This window comes from Neofelis nebulosa, chromosome 16 (assembly GCF_028018385.1).
Source record: "Neofelis nebulosa isolate mNeoNeb1 chromosome 16, mNeoNeb1.pri, whole genome shotgun sequence".
Classification (NCBI taxonomy): Eukaryota; Metazoa; Chordata; class Mammalia; order Carnivora; family Felidae; genus Neofelis; species Neofelis nebulosa.
Window position 1 is genome coordinate 19359734 of NC_080797.1, and position 24369 is coordinate 19384102.

Sequence of the window (24369 nt, forward strand, 5' to 3'; positions counted from 1 at the left end):
TTCCAAAAACCATGGCCCCAGACCCCCCTGGTAAGCACTGAGCTGTGGAGCAGAGGGAACCTCGCCGTGAAGGGAACCAGGAGTGACCAACGTGAGTGGCTGCTGCAGAGGCGCCTTGCCCTCCTCTGGGCCATTCGCCACACTGGGAAAAGTCATCGAGGGAAGAACAAGGATTCTCCAGCCCTTTGCGTTCAGTGACTGTTCACTAAGACTCAAAAGCGCAGACAGAAGGTCCAGATACAAGCCCTGTGGTCCCAGCCCGAAGGAGGGCTTCACTCCCCTCCCTGGCCAAACAAGCACTTGATTCCCGAGGACACGGCACTCTGCAGATAGAAGTGATGGTAAAGGGTCGGGCTCAGAGACGCGGGGAGTCCTCGGACTGCCCGGCAAACACATATGCCTCGCAGGGGCTGGCGCGGCGTCACGGACACGGCTGCGGGGCAGGTTTGCCAAGGTTAGAAACCAGGAGACTCGGACAAAGATCGAACGTTCAGTCAAGGCATTTCCAAGAGACAGTCACAGAAATAACGACACTTTTGGATACTACAATAGAACACATTTGGCAACTTTCAAAGAAATAGCCGTCCCCACCCAAGCCATCAGAGGATCCAAAGTCCCTTTATCTTCGGTCCGGTTCAGAAAGCCAGGGAAGGAAGATGGGTCAATGGAGGGTATGGCCTCCCTAAGTGCCCCTCTGTGTGTGACACGGCGTGGGATGCCGCCTGCCTCTAACCTCCACCTGAGGAGCAAGCAAGCTACTGGAGGGTCCGGGCTGCCGGAGACAGATGAGGCAAGGACGAACACAGTAGCAGCTGAGTGCCCCGAACCCAGAGCGGCGATCCCAGACCTCCACCCACAACCACGGAGACCCCGTCCTCCCCTTTCCCGAAGAGGTTTCGTCCACAGGAATATGGGGTATTCTGCGGATCTATCCTTTACCCGAGACCTCAATTCGACGAACTGAAGCTAGAATCCTTGGCACCTGCTGCATTTGTGTGGGGTGCGGGGAAGAGGGGGAAGATAGTGTTACAAAGCGGCTGCCAACGTCCAACGTGGCACCCAGGCAAAAACACGGCACGGCCCAGGGACGATCCTCTGCCGTTTGCTCCAGCGTCCCTGAAGCACAGGCCTGCACGAGGAGCTAGGCCTTCCTCTTGCCCTCCCCCGCATCCCCCGTAAAGGCCCCCACTGGGAGCCCAGCCCAGCTGCTGTGGTAAGGATTTGATCTAACACTGGCTAAGAAGACAAAAGCAGGTTTCTGAAAAGGTATTCTGCAGCCGGAAGTGCGTCTGTCTTCAGGTTCCTGTGGGGGGGCAGGCAGGGGTTCCTTTGGTTTTGACCAGAACACTTCTCCATTGGGGGGCCAGGCTCAGCCGTGCCTTGCAGGAGCTCGGTTACTGTACAGGAGCAAGATTTAACTTCACAAGGTGCTCTGCCGGCTTGTTCTCTTGATGGTTAAGAATCTGGAATTTACATCCGAGATCCTCTCTCCTGAAGAATCTGCAAATGGAAGATGGGGGAGAGGGCTGAGGCTTGGGCCGAGGCTGCTGAGCAGACTGCTGAGGGAAAAGGGACCCGCGGCCACTTTCCACTGGACCCCACTGGGCAGCACAACAGTCCTGTCACCGTAGGAAGCAAGGCAGGGCTGAGCCCTAACCTCCCCTGAAGCACTTCAGTTGTAAAAGCCTCTTGCCGAACACCACTGCACCCACATTATCCGTGCTGTCAGACCCCTTCTCCCACGTTAAAGGAAACTGCCGACTTAGAAGTGTTTATGAGAGACAGAGAGAGTTGGGGGGGGGGGGGGGTGGGCACAGTACAGGAAAAAGAGGATAACAGTGTACAATTTTCCAGTAACTTAAGGTCACAAAGGTAACCAAATACCTTTTCTCTTGAGACAGGACAAAAAAGAGAGAGAATGGTTTCAAAGAATAAACACAAAATATTTTCCAATTTTGAGTTTCACAATTCTCACTTTGCAATTAGATTTTTCACTTATTTGGGGCGCCTGGGTGGCTCGGTCGGTTAAGCGTCCGACTTCGGCTCAGGTCATGATCTCACGGTCCGTGAGTTCAAGCCCCGCGTCGGGCTCTGTGCTGACAGCTCAGAGCCTGGAGCCTGTTTCAGATTCTGTGTCTCCCTCTCTCTCTGCTCCTCCCCTGTTCATGCTCTGTCTCTCTGTGTCTCAAAAATAAATAAACGTTAAAAAAAAAAAAAAAAAAATTAAAAAAAAAAAAAAAGATTTTTCACTTATTTGACAGGTGGGTACATAAAGTCTACTCTATTTCAGTACCTACTTCCTAACTAAGAACGCTTGGTCACTGCTCCATAAATCCTGATTTAAATGACAACAGTCAATGACCAAAATGAAGGAAAAATGCAAAGCTAGCTTTGGAAGGAAAGAGAAGAAGTCAGGAGCAACAAACAGTCCAGGCCAAGTCCACTGAGGGGCTGGGAACAAACGAGTCAGAGACAAAATTCTGGTGACGCGATTTCTTACCTTTGCCTTTTCACTTGGCTCTATGACAATGCCATTGGTAGAATTATTGAGTTCTCTGGAGACAACACAGAGGAATTCTGCCTGATCCTCATTTCCGTAGTTATAGGAAGATCCAATGCTGATTAGCTGACAAAACCAGAGCATGGTGAACAGTCCTCTTAAAGTGCTAAAGTGCCACACAGACCCAACCCGCCCCCTGTCCGAACTTTGTGGTTTTGCTTCTCACAGGATGATGAACTGTCTGGGACTATCACGGCCCAGGGTATACCTGGATCTGTTATTCACTTGGGCGTCCTCAACAAGGCTTCCCCAGAGAAGGAAAGGATGGGATCTGCCACTGTCTCCCCACCCAAGCACTTGAAACAATCCCAAAGGCAGCAGCTAGGATGAACATGATCATATTCCTTCCAGCAAACACTGAGGTGAAAGAGAATGTTTCTGTGAATGAAAATGGACACTCGCTTTAGCCAAACACCTACACAGGGCTGGCTCATCTTTAAGCAGAAGTCCCAGACAGGAGACTGGCACTCAAAAGGCTCTGGAAAGCACCGAGTGAATCACTGAAGAGTTACCATAAGCCATATGCTGCTGGGACTTTTAACCTTTTCAGCAAATTGAATTCAGGATTTAATTTTAAACAGGAAATGCACATGAACCGAGAAAAGCGGAACCCAAGGGTAAGGTCATGCGGGCAATCATGTAGGGCCTCAAGTCAGAAGAACAGGACTGACTTGCTCTATGAATGGGCTTTGGGTCCCTCTGCCTTCCTGTGCCTGAACTTCCTCATCCATATAATAGAGTCAGTGGGAACATGACTTCATGTTTCATGCTTCACCTGCCCCCTGAATGTTAACAAGATGAGAAAAAGAAAATAAAAAATTATTCACTGGTTTCATCAAGAATACTTAAAAAAAAAAAAAAAAATTGTCTTTTTTTTAATTTGGGAACATTCTTTGCTTAAGACTTAGGGAAGGGCGCCTGGCTGGCTCAGTTGGTAGAGCATGTGACTCCCGATCTTAGGGTTATGAGCTGGAACTCATGTTGGGTGTAGAGATTATTTAAAAAGGAAATATTTGAGGAAAAAAAAAGACTTTTCTCAGGGAAACTACTCGTGGAGTGGAAGTATGGCAACATGTTGCAGCCCCCACATGAATAAGAACTAGGCTGACCTATAAAGGAAGGGGCGCCTGGGTGGCTCCGTTGGGAGAGCACGGAACTCTTGATCTCAGGGTCTCAGGGTCGTGAGTTTAAGCCTCACATTGGGTGTGGAACTACTTTAAAAAAAAAAAAAGGGAAAAGAAAAGAACTAGGCCAACACACACAGGCAGAATTGATTCTGCAGTGGAGGGGTGAGGAATTATCCAGTGTTGGCTCCGACGACCAAGACACCTGTGTATTTGATCCATAACCCAATACCGTTAACACGACGAACAGAAGTTATTTGAGAAGGTAAGTTTATGGTGACAGTTCAACTGACGCTTAAACTCTACATTAAAAATAGGCACGATCCACACAATACATATCCCTTCTATGTATATCCATTCTATTCACGCCAGGCTCCCTGTGGCGCACACAATAGATGAACTGAACAATCCTGCCATCTAATGGAAGAAAACAGTACAATTCTGCCTGTCTGGTTTTGTTTTGGTAATTCTGCCACCACGCAAAGCTAAAGGAACAGAAATCCACAGCCTGATGGGAAATGGCCAAGCCCCACTTCTCATCACATCTGGCTCCTCTCATACCTGCTCTTGCTTTCTGCAGTGGATTATATATGTTCAGAATGACAGAGTTCTTATCCTGGGAAGGGAAGGTAGGGTAGTTGCTGAATCCTAGCCTTCTTTATGTACTTATTCTAGAATGTTTCAACTGAGTGCTTTTGAAAGAAATCCCTCTGAGGGAGAAAAAAACCTCAGAGAGACACTTTCAAGCCTAAACAGGCTGGCTGACTCCCTCTGGGCACAAATTAAAACTTGGATATGAAGTCAGGAGACATGATACTATTCTGAATTCTTCCCAACTCATCCTATACAGCTGACAGAATAATTCCCACGTTTCTGAACAGGTTCACACGTGGCCCTACGAACCCCTGGGGTTAGCTGGTTACAGACGGCAGCTGTTTGAGGGACGTGGGCTCCTGGGCTGAGATGCTGCGGTGGCTGCCACTTAGGAAACATACCTGTTCGAATTTCCAACCATCAGACATAGTGGAGACCATCTGTGTAAGCTCCTCTTCCTGGCACTGCAGGACTCTGTACACGTGCTTCACGGGGCCCTGCAACAACCAACGGACTTAGAAGAACAATTTCAAGGACATGACAGTTTGCAGCTGCGCTAGGGAGGCTCGTCCAAAGAATGAACACTGAAAAGGAATTTGCTTGGACGTTTTTTCTGGACAGCCACACACCGTCCCCTCTTACAAGTGGCAATGTCATCTTTCTCTTCTTAAGGTTTTCTTTTATAAGAATGTTTACTTACTTATTGTGACAGAGAGAGAGCAAGCGCACATGCATGCAAGCAGGGGAGGGGCCGAGAGGGGGGAGAGAGAATCCCAAGAAGGCCCCCATGCGCGGCGTGGAGCCTGACGTGGGGCTCAACCTCATGACTATGAGTTCATGAGCAATGTCATCCTTCAGTAAAAACTTATCCAAGGAAAGAAAGAAAAGAAAAAGGCCCAAGGATATGAATCAGTGGGTAAAATAATTCTGAAGTTCAGAGAAATGAATTATGTGATTAGATTTCATCTATTTCCCAGAGTAGAAAACAGAGGAAAATTGCTTTGGACAAGAGAGCCACATTTTCTTTTTAAGTTGTTCATATCATGACATACATGCTGAAAATGTAGACCATAATTTGGTTTATCCAGAGCAATAGCTTATTAAGGGAATAACATATTAAAAAGGAACCCCACAATATACCAATGTTCAAACTATTTTCACCCTCCACTGATGGTACCTGGGAGTGTTTCAGTGTTAAATGGTAACATTCCTGTTACAAAAGTGTGTAACAAAAAATAAATATTTGGTCTTTGCTCCTGGTTCCTAGCACAGAGCTCCTAAAACCCTTGGAATTTCCTGAGTGATAAAAGGGTCTTTTTTGTGCTAATGACTGGTCTCCAGAAAGACCAAGCACCATTAGAGAGTTAGAACTTTCAGTCCTACCCGCTGACCTCAGTGGAGACTGAATTCAATCACCAGTGGCCAATGGTTTAATTGAATCAGTCATGCCTACATAATGAAACATCCTTAAAAACCCCTGAACAGGGGGGTTCAGGGAGTTTCCGAGTTGGCAAACACATCGATGTCCTGGGCAAGTGGCACATCCCAACTGCATGCACAGAGGCTCCTGTGCTCAGGACCCCACCCCATGTCTCTCTTCGCTTGGTGTTCCTTAGTCTGCTGGAGATCAACTGTAATAGTAAGTTTAGCATTTTCCTGAGTTTTAGGAGTTGTTCTAGGAAATTACTGAACCCAAAGGGGATGTCATGGGAACCCTTGAATTTGTAGCCGAATTGGACAGAAGTACAGGTAGCCTGGGAACTGGGATTTGGCACTGGTGTCTGAAGGAAGGTCAGTCTCGTGGGACTGAGCCCTGAAACCTGTGGAAATAGTTACTACTTATTAGTATCAGGATAGGATTAAACTGTTGGGACACCCCAGCTGGTGTCAGAGATTCAGACAGAAGTCATTTGCTAGCTGACTCAACTTTCTAGAACAGAAGCGAAAGGCGGGATGCCCTAAAATTGCAGCACTAAGGCCCCTATACTCTAGCCACCTGAGGACCCTTCACACTTACGACTCGGCCAGAGTCAGGTGACAGCCAGGGCTGCTGCAAGGAGGCATGCTCACCAGATGAAAGTCCCTGTTCGTCAGAGGACAATTAGAGGCCCACAGGGAGACTTGTGTTTAGCAGTCTTGGACCACTCAGTGTTGGGCCCAATAAATAGCTGGACATCCACTGCCCGTCCTGGAGGCCAGGAGGCATTTGTTAGAGCACAAACAGCAACTGAAGCTCAGAACAACGAAGCTCCATCAGGGAGAGAGGGACTGGTTAGAGTCACGCGACTTTAAGAAAATGTGGACCGTTTCCTGAAGAATAATGAAAACTTGGCTTTAGTACTTTTGCAAAAGGATGACTGGGCTTCAGTTATCTGGAAAATCAGTTTTGGAAGAACTCACTACTGGGGAAATACTGGCTCAACGAAAGCAGCTGTGGATCACGGAGCACTAGGAGCCCAGAGTGGCTTTCCCTCTCCTCCCGTCTTCAGTGGGACACTGATGTCAGCGCGCTGTCTCGCCTGAGTGAGGCGGTGCTATTGGGTCGGGGGCAGTGCCAGGCCTTGGGCTGATCTGCCAACCACACCGCGCTTTCTTCCACACTCTCCCCTTCTGAACCGAATGCAACTTTGTTACACGAGGTACTAAGAAAAACATTCCCTCCACCTAAAATATAGGGCAAATCTCGGAAAGACTTCAACTGGCTCTAACCACACATTTTGGAAACAACCAAGTGTTTCATGTTACAAAACTCAGTGCATCGCGAAAGATCTATGATATCAGCCACAACTGTCAAAGTCCCAGCATTTAAGATGCATGTGTTAGCTCTTTTTAATTTTTGTCTTCCAAAGAAAACCACGAGTATTCTCAAATGCACTAAGATTAATCACCTAACATAAAATACCAAAGACAGCAAAGTTAGTAGAACTGGTGGCAGCCGCTAAGAGATATGAGGGGTCGCCAAAAGAAGGCGGGGTGGGAAACCCACATCTTGGGCTTTGCTTAAATGTCTGCCATGTGTGTCTCCTTTTTTTTTTTTTTAATTAAAAAAAAAATTTTTTTTAACATTTATTTATTTTTGAGACAGGGAGAGACAGCATGAACGGGGGAGGGTCAGAAAGAGAGGGAGACACAGAATCTGAAACAGGCTCCAGGCTCTGAGCCGTCAGCACAGAGCCTGACGCGGGGCTAGAACTCGCAGACTGCGAGATCATGACCTGAGCCAAAGTTGGATGCTTAACCGACTGAGCCATCCAGGCGCCCCATGTGTGTCTCCTTAAAACACAGACAAGTTGGGGCGCCTGGCTGGCTCTGTTGGGAGGAGCGTGCAGCTCTTGATCTTTGGGTCGTGAGTTTGAGCCCCACATTGGGTACCGAGATTACTTAAAGATAAAATCTTAAAAAAAAAAAAAAAAAAAAGACAAGTTGAAGGAGAGAATGTGTTTGAAGGGACAGCTACAAAAATACACACATGGCCAATCTGGCCTCAGAGCCATGTGTGACACATGCAAAAGAGCGTGTCTTTGAACAACGTCGAATCCACTGCTCAGAGTTTCACTCAATAAAAAGGACAGATGGAAAGATCAATTAACATCCAAAAGGCCTTTACATCCCTAGAACAAAAAAGCTTCCAACTGGGTCTATATCCACAAGCCTTCAGAACCTAGAAGACTAATTAACTTCATCGCTGTCATCAAATGGAAAACTTACAATGCTCTCAAGGAATCAGCTAATAGCAGAGCTGCGAACGTTCAGGGTTGAATGGCTTCAAGTTACATAATTCATGGCATCATGAATTTACACTAGGCAATCAAAAGCTTTTTTGGAATGTGGAAAATTAAGGATAAAGCTAGATTTTCAGAATGCCCAGCTATTAAATATCCACGATAGTAAAAGATGCCATGTAAGTTTAACACGAGATGGCAAAAAGACTGGCACCACCGGATCCTATTTTATACGATAAAATGGCAAACCAACTATGAATTCATTTTTGAACATTAGAAGTCTTACAGGGGTGCCGGGTGGCTCAGTCGGTTAAGCGTCTGACTTCTGCTCAGGTCATGATCTCGTGGTTCGCAGGTTCGAGCCCCGCATGGGCTCTCTGCCGTCAGGAGCCCGCTTCAGATCCTCTATCCCCCTCTCTCTCTCTGCCTCTCCCCTGCTTGTGCTCTCTCTCTCAACAATAAAGAAACACTAAGAAAAGTAATAATAATAATAATAAAAAGAAGGCTTTCAGCCATCAGCCAGCGGGAAGAAAACTAAGGAAGCTCTTCTCACCTTTGCAAATGACTACAGATTAAGCGAATGAGAGAAATCATTTTTGAAAAAAAAAATAGGTGTCAGTTATTCAACCAGATCATTCCATTCAGAGCCAGAAAACTTGGATATGTAAACTCTAACAGAGAAAGAGCAAGGAATATTTTTTATTTTTTTGAGTTTTGAAAAGAAACATATTACCTTCTGCTTAATCACAGGAAAATTCTACACTGCAATAGAATGGATCTCAGGAAAGCATCTACCACCAGTATCTGATGGGATAAGAGGCAAGTCCTGCTACAAGACAGATGGTCACAGCAGAGTCCAACCATGCCCTCTGTTCCTGCAGTTGTACTTTCTTAAAATAGAACCTAAATACAGGAAAGGGAGCGTCTGGTTTCCCTGCTAGACTTCAAGCTTCTGGAGGGCACAGACCCTCCCTAGGAAGCAGAGAATCTCAAGGGCCTAAAAGATGCCGCTGTGGCCACTTAAGACATGTGACGGGTGATGTGATGTGAAATAAGCTACCTGTACCCCCTCAAAACTAGGTGGCAAATTGTGTGTTTCTTCCTGTTACTGTATCTACCAAGTTCATATAAAAACCCAGACTTCATAATAAACAGAGAAGCCTATTTCCTCAGAAGCATGATTCACAAGCAGCTCCTAAAGTCCAGGCCATGAGACTGCTTTCACGTGGCTATCAGGGGCTGAATGCGACATGGTCACACTTTAAAAGGCTGGTCCTAATAAAGAATTAAAGAGTGGCCAACCGGTGGAAGTAAGAGCTCGCTGGGTCTTTATGTGGAGGGAGACAGATACTCTGCAAGAACAGGTTCTGGGCCTAAAGTGCTGCGGGTCCCTCCTGCTGTCCCATGATAAGCAGCCACAACCTCCCCATTCTTCTAAAGGGATAAGGGGGCTGTTTTGCTTTGCTATTTCTTCTTCTGTTTTCTTGTTCTGAATAAGTCTGGTGGCGTATGCTCTGTCTGCCTGGTGGATGGCCCATGTTCCACACAGACCTCCAGCTTCAAGGGGAGAGGCAGCTCTTGCCAAGCAGCACAGCATCCTTTTCAAATCCCACCCAGACGCAGGGACAAAGAGAGCCACTAAGACCTTTTCCCTTTAAGAGTTCAAAACCGTGGGGTGCCTGGCTGCTTCAGCGTGTGACTCCTGATCTCAAGGTTGTGAGTTCAAGACCCACGTTGGGTGTAAAGATTACTTAAAAATAAAATCTTAAACCAAAACAAAAAATAAAAACCAAACCAAAACAAAAAAAAAGAGTTCAAAACCGATTACCTGAGAAGTTCTGTTCTCATTGTCCCGTATCCGTTCCTTAACCAGCCGCACAAGAGATGCAATGTTGTAAAACTCCGCTTCTTCCAGAACACCTAGGACAAGGACCAAACCGTATGTAGTTAAAGATGTGTTACACTCCCTGGAAAATAGTGAGAAGAGGCTAAAGTTTACATGCTTGCTAAGAACTGCATTTTTTTTGAGAGAGAGAGAGAGAGAGAGAGAGAGAGAGAGCGAGCAAGACCATGAGACAGAGCATGTGCAAGGGAGGGACAGGAGGAGAGGGAGAGCATTTTTTTTTTTTTTTAATGTCTATTTATTTTTGAAAGAGAGACAGAATGCGAGTGGGTTAGGGGCAGAGAGAGAAGGAGACACAGAATCCGAAGCAGGCTCTGAGCTGTCAGCACAGAGCCCGATGCGGGGCTTGAACTGACGAGCTGTGAGATCATGACCTGAGCCGAAGTCGGACGCTCAACCAACTGAGCCACCCAGGTGCCCCGAGCATTTTTTTAAAGTTTATTTATTGTGAGAGAGCAAGCACGTGCAAGGGGCAGAGAGAGAAGGAGGAGAGAAAATTCCAGGCAGGCTCTGCACTACCAGTGGAGGCAGATACAGGGGGGCCAGAACTCACACACAAGAGATCATGACCTAAGCCAAAATCAAAGTCAGGGGTGTCCGGGGTGGCTCAGTGGAAAGAGTGTCTGACTTCAGCTCAGGTCATGATCTCACGGTTCATGAGTTTGAGCCCTGCATTGGGTTCCTGTGCTCACAGGTCAGAGCCTGGAGCCTGCTTCAGATTCTGTGTCTCCTTCTCTCTCTGCCCCTTACCCACGCATGAGCTCTCTCTCTCAAAAATAAATAAACATTAAAAAAAAAAAAAGATGTCTAACCGACTGAGCCACCCAGGCGCCCCTTGAAACTTGTTTTTAGAATTTTTTTAAGTTTATTTATTTGAGAGAGAAAGGGCAAGTGAGCAAGGGAGGGGCAGAGAAAGGAGAGAAAGAATCCCAGCAGGCTCTGCACTGTCAGTGAAGAGCCTTATGCGGGGCTTGAACCGTGAGATCATGACTGGATCCAAGGTCAAGAGTAGGACACTCAACTGACTGAGCCACCCAGGCGCCCCCTTTTTTTTAATTTGAGAGAGAGAGAGAGAGAGTGCAAATGGGGGAGAGGGGCAGAGGGAGAGTGAGAGAGAATCTGAAGCAGGCTCCACACTCAGCTCAGAGCCCGACACAGGGCTTAATCTCACAGTCTTGAGATCATGACCTGAACCAAAATCAAGAAAATCAAGAGTCTGACGCTCACCTGACTGAGCCACCCAGGTGCCCCTGAACCGCACTTTTCAAATTGAAGTCTAGTCTCTCTCCTTCAGCCTGGGAAACATTTCTTTGCTATTTAGGGTGTACCCCCCTCCCTTCTCCCTAAATTGAGTCAAATTCTGGGTCTGCTCTGTTCACTCTGTTTCACCGCTGTGGCTTCCCACTTGGCACCTTCTCTGACTCTCTGCACCTGCCCATTAGCTGCAGGGCACCTTTCCCATATGTCACTTAGTTTCTGGAACTTGTCACATTGGAGAATTCCTGAGCTTGCAAAGCTTACCTAGTCGGTCCTAAAAATTACCGGGGGTGGGTGTGTGTATATAAATTTATGTGGACCAAAGTTTAATAGGGTGCTTATTATTTGAACAAGATAAAAAGCAATCACTGAGAGAATGCTTTGCCAAATAAAATCAAAGGCCTTGGACAGGACAACAAAGGGGATGTGTGATTCAGTATCAGAAGAAAAAAAAAAACCAAACTTGCTATAAAGGACATTGCTGGAACTGATAAAATTGGAATATAAGCTGTAGATAGAAGTATTTATCAATATTAAATTCCCTGATCTTGATAACCATACTGTGCTTACATAAGGGAATAACCTTGTTCTTGGGAAATACACTGAAGTATTAAGGGACTCATCTGTAATCTAGTCTCAAATAGTTCAGAAATAAAAACTATGGTGGGGGGAGGGAGAAGCGTGGTGTGGGGGGGGACAGAGAGAGAACAAAGGGTAACACAGATCTCAAAAAATGGTGGTGAAGCTGCGAGTTCTGTTATTCTCGTCTTTTTCTCTGAATTTGAAAATATTTCAAAAAAAAATTTTTAAAGGCCTTCAGAAAAGATGCTTAAGATTCCTCTTTTCCAGAAACAGGATTATCCATGAGGTGGTAACTGCTGAAGCTAGACGGTGGGTGCATGAAGTTTACTGTACGATTCCCATGATTTTTGAATGCATCTGAAATGTTGAAAAAAGAGACAGCACATGCACAAGTCCTCTTCTGACTGGTTGAAACAGATGTGCTTCGCAGCCATTTCATTAACTAGCACAGCCATTACAGCTTTCTCACTCAGAGCTAAAGCCTCCAGGTCAGGGTGCCCTGGATTTAGGGAGAGGCCCCAATCTTCAACGGAATGCCTTTGGCAAGGCCACGCCAAGTCTTTTAGAAAGATATCTAGACCCACTTAGAGTCCAAATGTCGTACCAACCAAAAAGATGATACAGCTGACAATGGACTGGAGAATGAATTAGGTCAGCTGCAAAAATTTACAAGGAAGCATGAGACCAGTCTTACAAGAAATGAGGCCAAGCCTTTATTACTTTTTACAGCTGCAAGTTCAAACTAAAAGTGAAAATATAAATAATTAATGTCAGAAATGTGATGCTTCAGGGTATGGACATTTCACTGCCAGCCAGCACATAAGTGAAAGTAAAAAGGGATCCTGACGATTCTGCAGGTTTGAAAAATGCTCCCGAAGTGATTTGCAAAGCTGAGTTACCTATTTTTCTTCTCATTAAGGAAGGCTGGACAGAGCCCAGTGGGGATCCCTTAAAGAAGACTTCCTCAGATAAGACTACGTAACTAGAGACTCCCTGTTCACTTTCATAAATGTTTACTACACCTGCATGTGACCTTGACGAAAATCTCAAACAAAATTCCAATCTGTGAAACGGCTTTCAAGATATGGGCTGAGGTCTGAAAATGCCCAGTTAAAACAGTGTTCTTACCTTCTTCAGCCAACTCCTTTGTAATGATGAGTTTCCCGTGGCGGAGGTAGTTGAGGATAGGACCGAAGTAGGTGGGGTCCCTGTCAATCAGATAGGCTCCTGTCTCGTCCTGCCAACCAAACACAAAGATAACACTTTGGAGCTGTCGGACTAAGTTGGGGCAGGGTTGCAGCCTCTCTGTCAGCATTCATTAGCAAGGGGGCAAGTCTTGCCAGACATTTTTTTATCACAAACTACTGGCAAGAAGGCTAGCTTTATGTATCTTGTACTCTGAGATCATTTCAGGCACGGAGTTACAGATAGATGTACAGTCATCATGCAGGCATTTACTTGAACTTCCAAAGTCTTGTTTTTTTTAATGTTTGTTTATTTTGAGACAAAGAGGTAGACAGTGAGAGGAGGAAGGGCAGAGAGAGAGAGGAAGACAGAGAATCCCAAGCAGGCTCCACAGCTGTCAGTGTAGAGCCTGATGTGGGGTTTGAACCCACAAATTGTAAGATCATGACCTGAGCTGAAACCAAGAATCAGGCGCTTCAGTGACTGAGCCACCCAGGTGCCCCTGAACTTCCAAAATCTTTACTTGGACACAATTACCACCATTCTTCTGTAAGACATCTATTATCAAGAAAGGGGAAGAAAATGCCATATTTTAATTATGTAAATCTTTGCTTGAGATGGACATTCTGACCTCTCTCTACTGCCCCCAAATCACATTCCTAATTCTAAGAAAACCTCTGTATAGTTGGCAATGCTCCTGAGCTCAAGGCCAACATCAGTGGGAGTCTGCATTGCCAGCTGTAACTCACACACCCCAGTTCTGTGCCCAGAGGAAGCTTGGCACCGCCTGGACTTGGCTCTGAGCAGCTTTAATCCTACTCATCTTTACAGTAAAAGGAACAAGAAGAAACTGGCTTCTACTGCAACAAGAAAGATTTAGGGTAGATAAAAATAATTCCTTTATAAGCAAAGGTTTTGAAATTTCTTTAAAGTTCGGGTGGGACAGGTTTCCATAAGTCTGAGATTTATTAGAGAGGCAGTTGGGGAGTTAAAAAAAAAAATCAGCGAATCTTTACCCAACCCCAGCTCTATTTCAATGTAACTGGCTGAGTGCTACATAGGATATACAGGGGTATAAGCCAGGGTCAATGCCTTTAAGCTGGCAACTGAAAGATGAGTGTGTAAAGTTAATCAATAAACACGTCAAACTGGAAACGGGTTGGAAGTGCCTCGTCACCTCTCAACTTTGTTCGTAGCCATGCATCTTGCTCAACAGCAGGCCTCAGTCTTCACTTTCCGATGGTCTTAACCAGTCAGCTTAGGTTTGCACTGGCAACTGGTAATCTCTTTCCAAGGAATGTATCTGAGCTCTAATAGTCCTAAAACAGTGGCTGTCACCAGATAAGAGCTCAGGGCCCAGGACCACAGGAAAGAAGTGTGGTATCACCAGAAACACTTCCTGCAGCTGTCAGACCCAGGCTTTCACCCAACTTGGCAGAGGGGTCCGAGAGGAAGTCTGAGAAAGCTAGAAAGATGCCTTAGCTCACCCTGACCCAGTTCTGGACGCATCTGGCACAGGCAGTGAGGGGCTGACGAGGAGCCAGGGGAAAACTCATGCAGATCTGAGGGGCGGGTATGAGATGTGTACGGAGAAGGGGTGTGGAGCGGGTTCTCGTGGCTGCGGGTGGGCACAGCATGGGGATCGAGTTGCTTAGAGTGAAGGGCGGGGTCAGAGAGACAGCCAGGGTGCGACTGAGGATGGGGGAGAATAGCTCCCGGGGCCAGCCTGGCGGGAGAAGGATGGGAAGGGGGTCCCGGCCCGAAAAGCCCGCCTGTGAGGAGCGTGTCGCAGGAATCTGGGGACGAGCTAGGAGGAACGAGGGGGTCCGAAGAGCGGGGGCGCGCCCGAGGGCGGGGCGCACCTTGTCCGAGTCCAGCTCCGGGTCCTCCTGGCAGCAGAGGCGACAGAGGAAAGACTTGGGCTCCCGGCCTAGGGTCTGTCTGGTGGTCACGAAGTAGGTGCCGCCCACGTTCAGCCGGACCCAGCGGGCCGCACCGCCTCCCCCTGCCCGCTCTGGCGGTCCGGGACCCGGCTCCAGTGGCGGCGCGGCGGCGGCGGGCGGGCGGCCGTGCCCGCGGGGCGTGGGGCCGGCGGGGCGAGGGCTGGGGGGCCCGCGGCCCGGGCCACCCCCGTCGCCCAGCCCGCTCCCGCCACCCCCTCCCAGCCCCGCCATCGCCGGGTCCAGCTGCAGCTCCGCCATCTTGGGCCGCCACCGCCACCGCTGCCCGCGCGCCGCCGGGCCGGCCCATCTCTCGGCAGGGAGAGCCGGGCCGGCCCATCGGCGGGGGTGGGGCCGGGGGAGAGGGACGGGAGCGCCCCCAACCAGCTCCCGGGAGCCCGTGCAGGGGGAGGTGCCGCGCCCGCCCTCGCGGGCGGGACTTCCGGAACCAGCCTCCATTTCTACGGGCTGACCTGCGAAGCAAGGCCCTCCCCTTTGGCGTTGGGATTGGCTCTGGGAAACTTTCCGGTGACCCATTTCCGTTCCTTGCTGCTGTGGACTGTGGGCCGCCGCGGTAGTTGAAGGTGAGTGGGGTTTGGGGCGTTGGGCTGGACTCTGGCGGGCTGCTGTGCCTTGCCTCCTTCAGACCTTGCGCCGACCCTTGTCGCACCCCTGCCGAGGATGCCTGCCCTGCCGTTGTTCCGCTGCCAAAGTGTCCGGGTGTAACTGCAGCCGCCGCTCTGCGCCGCGCTCCCTTCCGCTCCCCTCCCCCTCGCGCGAGGTCGCTGGGGTCGACCTCTGACCGAGGTGCTTCCCCACACCTGATCTGGTTCCGTCCGTCCCCACCAAGGCCGACTTCGGCAGTTCGGTCTGGGGGCTGGGGAAATGTTACCCCGAGATCGTGTTAACTTGTTGAGGGACACTCAGTCTCTTCCTCTTGAGGGTCCTGGCATTCGAGCGTGTGGAGCGTTCAGAGCAAGACAAAAATCCCATCATTTATGAAGCCTACCTGCACTGGTGCTTGGAAAAGTCTCTGTCAAGGCGCTTATTTCTCTGGCGTCTTTTAAGAGTCACCTGCCCATCACCTCCACTTATCCTGAGAGGGAAAGAGAAACCAAGAGGCAGATGTTGGAACAGTTTCTTTTTAAGATCCCGAGGAGGATTTCTTCCACCTTCCTTGTGATCCACCCCGTAGTTTGTAAAGACTTTTGACATTGTCTTTCTCCTAATGTCTGGCACTGATCTTAAATTTAGTTTGACTATTTTCCCATTTTCTTAGTTAAGGAAAAAAAAAATGGCTGTAACTACTTTCTACCTTCTCTCACGTTCACACATATGGAATACCTGTGTTAAGGTTATTGCTAGAATCCACAGGGCATGTGCTAGTGCTGCAGAGGATAATCAGACCTGAATTAGAAAGTGCAGGTATTGCCAATCCGGTAGGGAGGGGGTAGAGAGCCCCTTAAGCTTGTAGGAGACTGTAGGGCAAATTGGTGTGCACAATTTCACTTGGTACTTTTTTTTTTAACTTAAAAAAATTTTTTTTTTCCATTTATTTTTGAGAGACACAGAGAGACAGAGCACAAGTGGGGGAGGGGCAGAGAGAGAATGAGACACAGAATCCAAAGCAGGCTCCATCCAGGCTCTGAGCTGTCAGCAGAGAACCCAACACGGGGCTCAAACTCCACAAACGGTGAGATCATGACCTGACCGAAAGTTGGAACCTCAATCGACTGAGCCACCCAGGCGCCTCTTAATTTTTTTAAATGTTTGTTTATTTATTTATTTTATTATTTTTTTTAACATTTATTTATTTTTGAGACAGAGAGAGACAGAGCATGAACAGGGGAGGGTCAGAGAGAGGGAGACACAGAACCTGAAACAGGCTCCAGGCTCCGAGCTGTCAGCACAGAGCCCGACGCGGGGCTCGAACTCACGGACTGCGAGATCATGACCTGAGCTGAAGTCGGCCGCTCAACCGACTGAGCCACCCAGGCGCCCCAATGTTTATTTATTTTTAAGAGAAGACAGAGTGCAAGTTGGGGAGGGGCAGAGAGAGAACGAGAGAGACACAGAATCAGAAGCAGGCTCCAGGTTCTGAGCTGTCAGCACAGAGCCAGAAGCAGGGCTCAAATCCATGAGCTGTGAGATCGTGATCTGAGCTGAAGTAGGACACTTAACCGACTGAGCCACTCAGGCGCCCCTCACTTGGTACTTTTAACAGCTTTCTGAGATAAGCAGGGCCAGTATTATCCCCATTTTTTCCGGGATAGGGTCTGCTGTATTTAAGCTTTGTTGAAACTTGGGTATGTATCAGGTTCTGTGCACTGGAGAATCAGTGAATAAAACACATTCATTCTGAGTGGAAATGTATTTAAATGATTAACTTTTATGTAATGCATGAGTGTTACTTTAGCAATATTTCCGAAGATAAGAGCAAACACTAAAGAAGTGGGCTTTTAAGGAGGAGTAGGAATTGGGGAATAGAGGGGGACAGTTTCAGGGGAAATAATGTGGTTATATGGCAGGTTGCATGCCTTGAATTTGAAAAGCTAAACTTGTTCCTTGTTTAGTAATCCTGATTCCTTCAGTTGATAAACATACTCACCAAGTGCTCAGAGGATGCTTCTCTATTTCTTACAGATTTGCATATTTCTAAGGTGTCCTTTAGAGGATTTGCTCTAAGGGTCCTGTTTTGATCTGACCTGTTTTATTTTCCAGGATCTCAAGATGGCTGGGCGAAAACTTGCTCTAAAAGCCATTGACTGGGTAGCTTTTGGGGAGATCATACCCCGAAACCAGAAGGCCATTGCTAACTCCCTGAAATCCTGGAATGAGACCCTCACCTCCAGGTCAGTACCATTCTGAGAGGGACCCTCTTAACTTGCTCCAAATGTGGAAGCAAAACAGTGCTTTGGAATTAAATATGAATTTCTGATGCTCTTCTGGTGTAAAGAAATTCATACATTTTGCAAATGAAAGTAGTTTTTGGCATTCCTGGAATCTCTCTCCTAGAGAAAAGTGTGATAATAGCTCTAGGCCATAGGAATAAGGAACAGGGAAAGTACTGTGTGGATTTTCTGTTGCTCATAGAAGAATCTTAACTTTTTTTCTTCCATGTGAGCAGGTTGGCAACTCTCCCTGAGAATCCACCTGCTATCGACTGGGCTTACTACAGGGCCAATGTGGCGAAGGCTGGCTTGGTAGATGACTTTGAGAAGAAGGTGAGACTTCAGGCAGCTAAAGCACTGGTCTTGTAATGTGGCTTGTGGGTATGGAGCAGAACAGCAGGTAATTACCTATGCAGGATGACAGTGTGGAAAGAAGGGTGTTGTTAACAGGTCCCATATTAAGGAAATACAATTTTAATGTTGGGGTAAAAAATAAAACAGGTCCAAAAGGAACCTCAGGAAAAATGGGTGTGGCCAAAGGTCTTGAGGTGGTAGTTTTATATGGTAAACGTGGAGAATTCAGGGTCTATTTATTTGGCAGATTTCTTATCCAAAGAAACACCCCATACAGCCTTAATCAGGGAGCCAGAGGGCTGTGAAGTTAAATGTTTCCATCCCAACTCTTCCGGAATTATTTTTTAGCCCCTCACCTGTCTCCCTAACGCCTTTTCTACGCTTTTTTTTCCTTTTCCTGCTCCTTTTTACTGTGTCTTGTGGCTTAATTTCTCACCTACATATCTCCATTTCTGATGTTTACATGTTAAACCTCAGTATCTGGAATTTAGTCGTTTACCCATTTGACAGATGCTTTCCAAAGGCCTACCCTGTGCCAGGTGCAGTGCTCCGTGCTGGGGCTATAGGACTGGGCAGTCTTCTAAGGAGACCATCTCCATCTCCATTATGCAAACATTCTTCTGCCAGTCAGTCCAGAAAGAAATCAGAGTTTCTTCAGACTACAAGGTTCTAGGAGGCCATTTTTGAGGTCATCAAATCCAACCATCCTTTTCAGATGATGAAACTGAAGCTCATTGTAATAAAGGATTGTCCAGTTAGCGACAGGACTGAGAACCTTGAGCTCCTGTTTTCAGGCTAATCTTTCTACTACAACACTCTAGATGCATACTGGTTTCCTCTTGGAATGGAGAATGTTTTTATCTATAAGGATCGGTGGTTTTGAGCCCTTTCTTGGACTCCCGGGTATATTAATAACAACTGTCCCTGTGTTTGTAGTTTAATGCCCTGAAGGTTCCTGTGCCAGAGGATAAATATACTGTCCAGGTGGATGCTGAAGAAAGAGAAGATGTAAGTAGTTGAGACTCTGATTTTAAGATTCTCCTAATTCCTGATGGCTCCGTATTTCTTAGAAGTTAGGTGAAGTAGAGTGAGCTCTAGAAAATGCAAGAAATCTATGGCAATAGTGCTTCAGTAGTTGCCTGGGAATGGGAGGGAGGGGGCTGATAAATTTGTTCCTTGTCTCGATTGTGTTGCTGGTTTCGTAGGTGGATACATAGGTCACAAGTTACCAAGTGGCATTCTTTAAGTATGTGCATTTTATTGTATGTCAGTCATACCTCAACTAAGCTGTTAAAAACAATTACGGAGTTAGAATCAGGTAGAGAAATTATCCAAGGTAGTAGTCAAATACCTATTTGCTTGAAAGTATGAAAGCCAAAGGTGGGAACACCGGTGGCTCCACCAAAGAGAAGTCTGGCTGGTGATCAGACGGCTTGTCCCGACTGTACAGTAAGCAGCCCCTGTGAAATACTGGCATTTTGTAGGTTGTCTAGATGAGCAAATTGTTGACAACCCTGGTCCTGCTATTATAAGCTGGCTCTCCTGTATGGGCTTCTTTGCGCATTTAGGAAAAGCTGTAGTTTGCTTCCCAAAGCATGCTCCCCTCAGGAGTCGGCACGTGCAGGAGTCTGCAGAGAACGGGAAAGCAAGAGGGGTGGGCTCTGGGACTTTTCTGTCTTGGGAGCCTCAGAGTCAGGACAGTACAACTTGGTTTCAAAACAGAATGTCTCCCTTCTCTTTAAGGTGAAAAGTTGTGCTGAGTTTTTGTCTCTCTCAAAGGCCAGGATTGTGGAATATGAAAAAGAGGTAAGTGACCTTTGGCTGTTGTCTGTAATAGGTCCTCTCTCTCTCTCACGGCCACACTCCTTTCACCCAGTGGCAGTAACCTACCTTGGATTCGTTTCTGTATCTCTGTGGCCCTCTTTACCTTCACCCAATTGCCCTCTTTCCAGCTGGAGAAGATGAAGAATATAATTCCATTTGATCAGATGACCATTGAGGACCTGAATGAAGTCTTCCCAGAAACCAAATTAGACAAAAAGAAGTATCCCTACTGGCCTCACAAGCCAATTGAAAATTTATAAACTTGAGTTGGGGAGAAAGCTCTGGCCCTTGTATTATAAATTCTGGACATTAAAAATAATGATACGGTGCTGTGTGTCTGTTCCTTTGCAGCGGAGATAATTATAACTCAGAGGTGCCCTCACTGGAAGTGGTCTTTTTATTAAAATGGAAAGGTGAGCCTACAAGTTTGTGCTGGTCCAGTTATCTCATGGTTAGGATATGTAGGAGCCAGTTAGCCCCCAGAGCTGATGAAATCTTAACAAATAACAATAGGGAAAAAAAGAAAAACAAAAAACCCCACAAAAAAACAAATAACAGTAGGGCTGATGACAGTGTATTTCACTGGAATGCAATAAGGAAGAAACATCTACTGATCCCTTGAACTTCCTCTTTGATTTCAAACCACTGGTTCCTAAGCAGTGCTCCCTTCTACTTGTCCCTAAGTCAGTCACAAGGACAGATGGTCCACATTGCAGATATAACAGGGTGAGTAGCAAGCAGGGATCTCCTCTGTTTCAGCTCTTCACCATAAATGTGGGATAAAAGGAAATTTTGTTGCAAAGTTAAAACGTAGTACAGCTTTGTGCTTGAACATAGAAAATTATTTTAATTCCGTCATTTCATTAAAAAAATTCTTACTATTGATCCTAGTTAGCAGGACTTCTGAGCAGTGCCAAGAAATACATGTGGTTTAAATTTATTTTATTTTTTTATTTTTGAAGGAGAGAGAGACAGAGTGTGAGCAGGGGAGGAACAGAAAGAGAGGGAGACATAGAATCTGAAGCAGGCTCCAGGCTCTGAGCTGTCAGCACAGCCCAATGCGGGGCTCAAACTCGTGAACCACGAGACCATGACCTGAGCTGAAGTCGGACGCTTAACTGACTGAGCCACCCAGGCGCCCCAGGTGGTTTAAGGTGAGGTGCAGGGGCACCTGGGTGGCTCATGATCTCACGGTCTGAGTTCGAACCCCTCATCAGGCTCTGTGCTGACAGCTCAGAGCCTGGAACCTGCTTCGGATTCTGTGTCTCCCTCTCTCTCTGCCCCTCCCCCGTTCATGCTCTGTCTCTCTGTCTCAAAAATAAATAAACATTAAATTTTTTTTTTTTTTTTTAAAGTAAGGTGAGGTGCAGGTGTCTGGCTAGCTTAGCCATCAGAGCATGTGACTCTTGATCTCAGGGTCCTGACTTTGAGCCCCACGTTGGGTGTAGAGATTACTTTAAAAAAGAAAGAAAGAAAGGGGCACCTGGCTGCCTTGGCTGGTTAGGCATCCCACTTTAGTTCAGGTCATGATCTCACAGTTCGTGGGTTCAAGCCCTATGTTGGGTTTTGTGCTGATAGCTCAGAGCCTGAAGCCTCCTCCTGATTCTGTCTTTCTCTGCCCCTCCCCCGCTTGCAGTGTGCTTCTCTCTCTCTCTCAAAATTAAACATTTTAAAAAATTAAGAAAAAAAAGAAAATAAAGTAACGTGAGGTGGTAGAAAGCTTTCTATTACCCTTGAAGTCAGAGGACCTCGTATGCCTACCACTTTACTCTTTTGACTGTTTTAATTGCTGGTTTTAGACTACTCATTCACTATCTTAAGACTTGCCTCTTCTCATTCACAAACATCAGGATTATAATGAGAATTAAATGTGAAGTTTCTAGGTAAGCAGCTGTTCTGAGCAGAGGCATCTGACTGGATGAGGCTTAAGCCCTGTAGGAAAGACCTGGAAGAGGAAGGGTAGCCTGCACAGACCAACAGTTTTGTGACATTGCTGCCAAAGATTGCAGATGGGCTGTACTGGAGAAATGGCAGCAATGGCTGGTAGTGCTTAGAAGGTGACGTGGTCCTAAAGGACATAAACAGGAGAGCCCAGGCACCATCACCCCTGATCGTAGGGGCAGGCACTACGCTGAAGGTAGAAGGTTAGGGGCAAGGTGTGTTCCGCTTAAGAGCTGCTCTAGTTGTGACAGTCTGTGATGTAGCTGTGCCAGAGGCCTTTCATGCACCAAACAGAAATTAGCACCACACGCTTTCTGCTGTGAATCCTTCACTCAACTGGCGCTGAGTCATCCCATTGAATATCGAAGAATTCAGACGAGTGAAAACACGGGGGATCTGAGAAAAAGCCGTTCAGTTTGCTTTTGGACTGCGGTTAGAACTCCCCTTCAAGGAATCTCGATGCCCACTCAGGAAGTTTTGTAATAGGAGTCCCTAGCATTGGAGGGAGACCCTTTGTAAGACTTACTGGAAGAGACACAAGTGAACCACTGAGAACATGCTCTCCTTCCAAGGCACTTGCATAGTATTGGGGCACTTCTAAATTGCATACCCTCTTGGGTGGTTTGCAGTTTTTGCATTGAGTGGACATTGATTTTACAGAAAAATTAGTCACTAGGGGGGCACCTGGCTGGCTCAGTTTATGGACTGTGCAACTCTTGAGCTTGGGTTGTGAGTTCAAGCCCCACACTGGGTGTAGAGATAACTTAAAATCTTAAAAAAAAAAAAAAATCACTAGTAAAATAGGATTATATCTTTCAAATCAATAGAAAAAAGAGCAAGAGTTAAAGATAGAAATCAGCAAAAACAGTTGCAGCAGGGTGGCTCAGTCTGTTAAGCGTCCCAACTCTTGATTTCGGTTCAGGTCATGAACTATGATCTCATGAACCAGGAGATCGTGCCCTGCACCTGGCTCTGTGCTGAGGGCAAGGAGCCTGCTTCAGATTCTCTCTCTGTCTCTCTCTGTCTCTCTCTGTCTCTCTCTCTCTCTCTCTCTCTCTCTCTCTCTCTCTCTCTCTCCACCTCCCGCATTCATGTGCATGCTCACACTCTCTAAAATATTTTACATTAAGAAAAATAAAAAGCATAAATACAGAATCAAACATACTTAGGATAATTATGAGTCAGTAAACACCCCTATTAGGAGGCAAATTTTCACACTGGGTCAACCCAAAATCCAACCACAAGCTGTCCATCCTTAAAAAAAAAAAAAAAAGATGTTATCAAGGTTCCAAGTCATTATTTAAAAACTGGTATCCTGGGGGTCCCTGGGTGGCTCAGTCAAGCATCTGACTTTGGCTCAGGTCATGATCTCACAGTTTGTGAGTTCAAGCCCCACATCAGGCTGGCTGCTGTCAGCACAGAGCCTGCTTCGGATCCTCTGTCCCCCTCTCTCTGCCCCTCCCGTGCTCGCGCACTCTCTCTCTCAAAAATAAACATTAAAAAAAACAACAACAAAAAACCGGCACTGAAGGGGAAAAAATTAAGCATTTATCCTACCTTTTTAAACAATTGTATTTGGGATAAACTAATAGACAATGAGAGAAAGTTCTTTACAACGTATTTCAGCTAATAAATGGAAAAGAATATTAGAAAAGTGACTATTCTGTAATCCGTAATGAAGTAGTTAATTCCGGCAAAGCTCATCAGTGGATGAAACCATTACATGAAAAGTTGAGGAACTTGACCATGATCAGGCTGTCACCTCTTGATGCCAAGGCTATCTTCTATACCTTCTGATCTATATTAAATACATAGCACTATTTGAAAGTTCTTTCTCCCCCCAAACGTTGAACCTGAATTTAATTGAGGCATTGAAACTAACTTCCAATTGAGAAGAAATGTCTGGTGCAATCCCAAGCAGGCTCTGCACCATCAGTGCAGAGCCCAACTGGAGGCTTGATCCCACGAACCGAACCAACTGAACTGTGAGATTGTGACCTAAGCCAAAATCAAGAGTCAGATGCTCAACTGACTGAACCACCCAGGTGCATCAAGAGGAAATATCTAGGATAGAAGAACAAGTTAAATGACACCATGAAGAAGTAAAGATAAACCTAAAATATGAGACATTTGACCTTTGCTTTTCAACAAGTCAGTCAGTGGGTAAGGACAGCTTACCCAACATCCAAACGTGGTGTATAACCTTATTTGGATCCTGATCTGCACCAATCAAGAGATGAATATTGAAATATGTGAATGTCTACTGTGGTGAAATGTTACGATGTCTGGGATTACTTTAAAATACTTAAGGGGCTCCTGGGTGGCTCAGTCGGTTAAGCATCTGACTCGGTTCCAGCTTGGGTCATGATCTCAGGGTTCGTGGGTTTGAGCCCCAAGTCGGGCTCTGGTGCTGGTAGTGGGAAGCCTGCTTGGGATTCTCTCTCTCCCTGTCTCTCTACCCCTCCCCCGATCATGTGTGTGCTCGCACTCTC

At 46.6% G+C, this 24369-nt stretch overlaps 2 protein-coding genes across 2 annotated transcripts; one reads left to right on the forward strand and one right to left on the reverse strand.

Annotated features, from left to right (window-relative positions):
- Nucleotides 1-484: 484 nt before the first annotated feature.
- On the reverse strand, nt 485-15197 carry KCTD2 (potassium channel tetramerization domain containing 2). The gene is made up of 6 exons (XM_058702566.1): nt 14790-15197; nt 12871-12979; nt 9829-9920; nt 4680-4775; nt 2501-2626; nt 485-1500 (listed from the first exon to the last, which is right to left on the reverse strand). The coding sequence occupies exons 1-6, from the start codon at nt 15126-15128 to the stop codon at nt 1471-1473; spliced, it is 792 nt and encodes a 263-aa protein (XP_058558549.1). The 5' UTR covers nt 15129-15197; the 3' UTR covers nt 485-1470.
- A 125-nt stretch (nt 15198-15322) lies between these two features.
- Nucleotides 15323-20265, forward strand: ATP5PD (ATP synthase peripheral stalk subunit d). The gene is made up of 6 exons (XM_058702567.1): nt 15323-15451; nt 17589-17719; nt 17995-18091; nt 19049-19120; nt 19856-19918; nt 20065-20265. Exons 2-6 carry the CDS (start codon nt 17598-17600, stop codon nt 20194-20196), a joined length of 486 nt encoding a protein of 161 aa, XP_058558550.1. The 5' UTR covers nt 15323-15451; nt 17589-17597; the 3' UTR covers nt 20197-20265.
- The last annotated feature ends 4104 nt before the right edge of the window (nt 20266-24369 follow it).

Bases quoted from the DNA above. Each gene is read 5' to 3' on its own strand.
- ATP5PD (XM_058702567.1), top strand. From the start codon at position 17,598: ATGGCTGGGCGAAAACTTGCTCTAAAAGCCATTGACTGGGTAGCTTTT. The intron at 17,720-17,994 runs GTCAGTACCATT...CCATGTGAGCAG, and splicing joins AATGAGACCCTCACCTCCAG to GTTGGCAACTCTCCCTGAGA. The intron at 19,919-20,064 runs GTAAGTGACCTT...CCCTCTTTCCAG, and splicing joins TTGTGGAATATGAAAAAGAG to CTGGAGAAGATGAAGAATAT.
- KCTD2 (XM_058702566.1), bottom strand. From the start codon at position 15,128: ATGGCGGAGCTGCAGCTGGACCCGGCGATGGCGGGGCTGGGAGGGGGT. The intron at 9,921-12,870 runs GTAAGAACACTG...TCCTTGTCCTAG, and splicing joins AAAGGAGTTGGCTGAAGAAG to GTGTTCTGGAAGAAGCGGAG. The intron at 1,501-2,500 runs GTAAGAAATCGC...TTCCATTTGCAG, and splicing joins AGCCAAGTGAAAAGGCAAAG to ATTCTTCAGGAGAGAGGATC.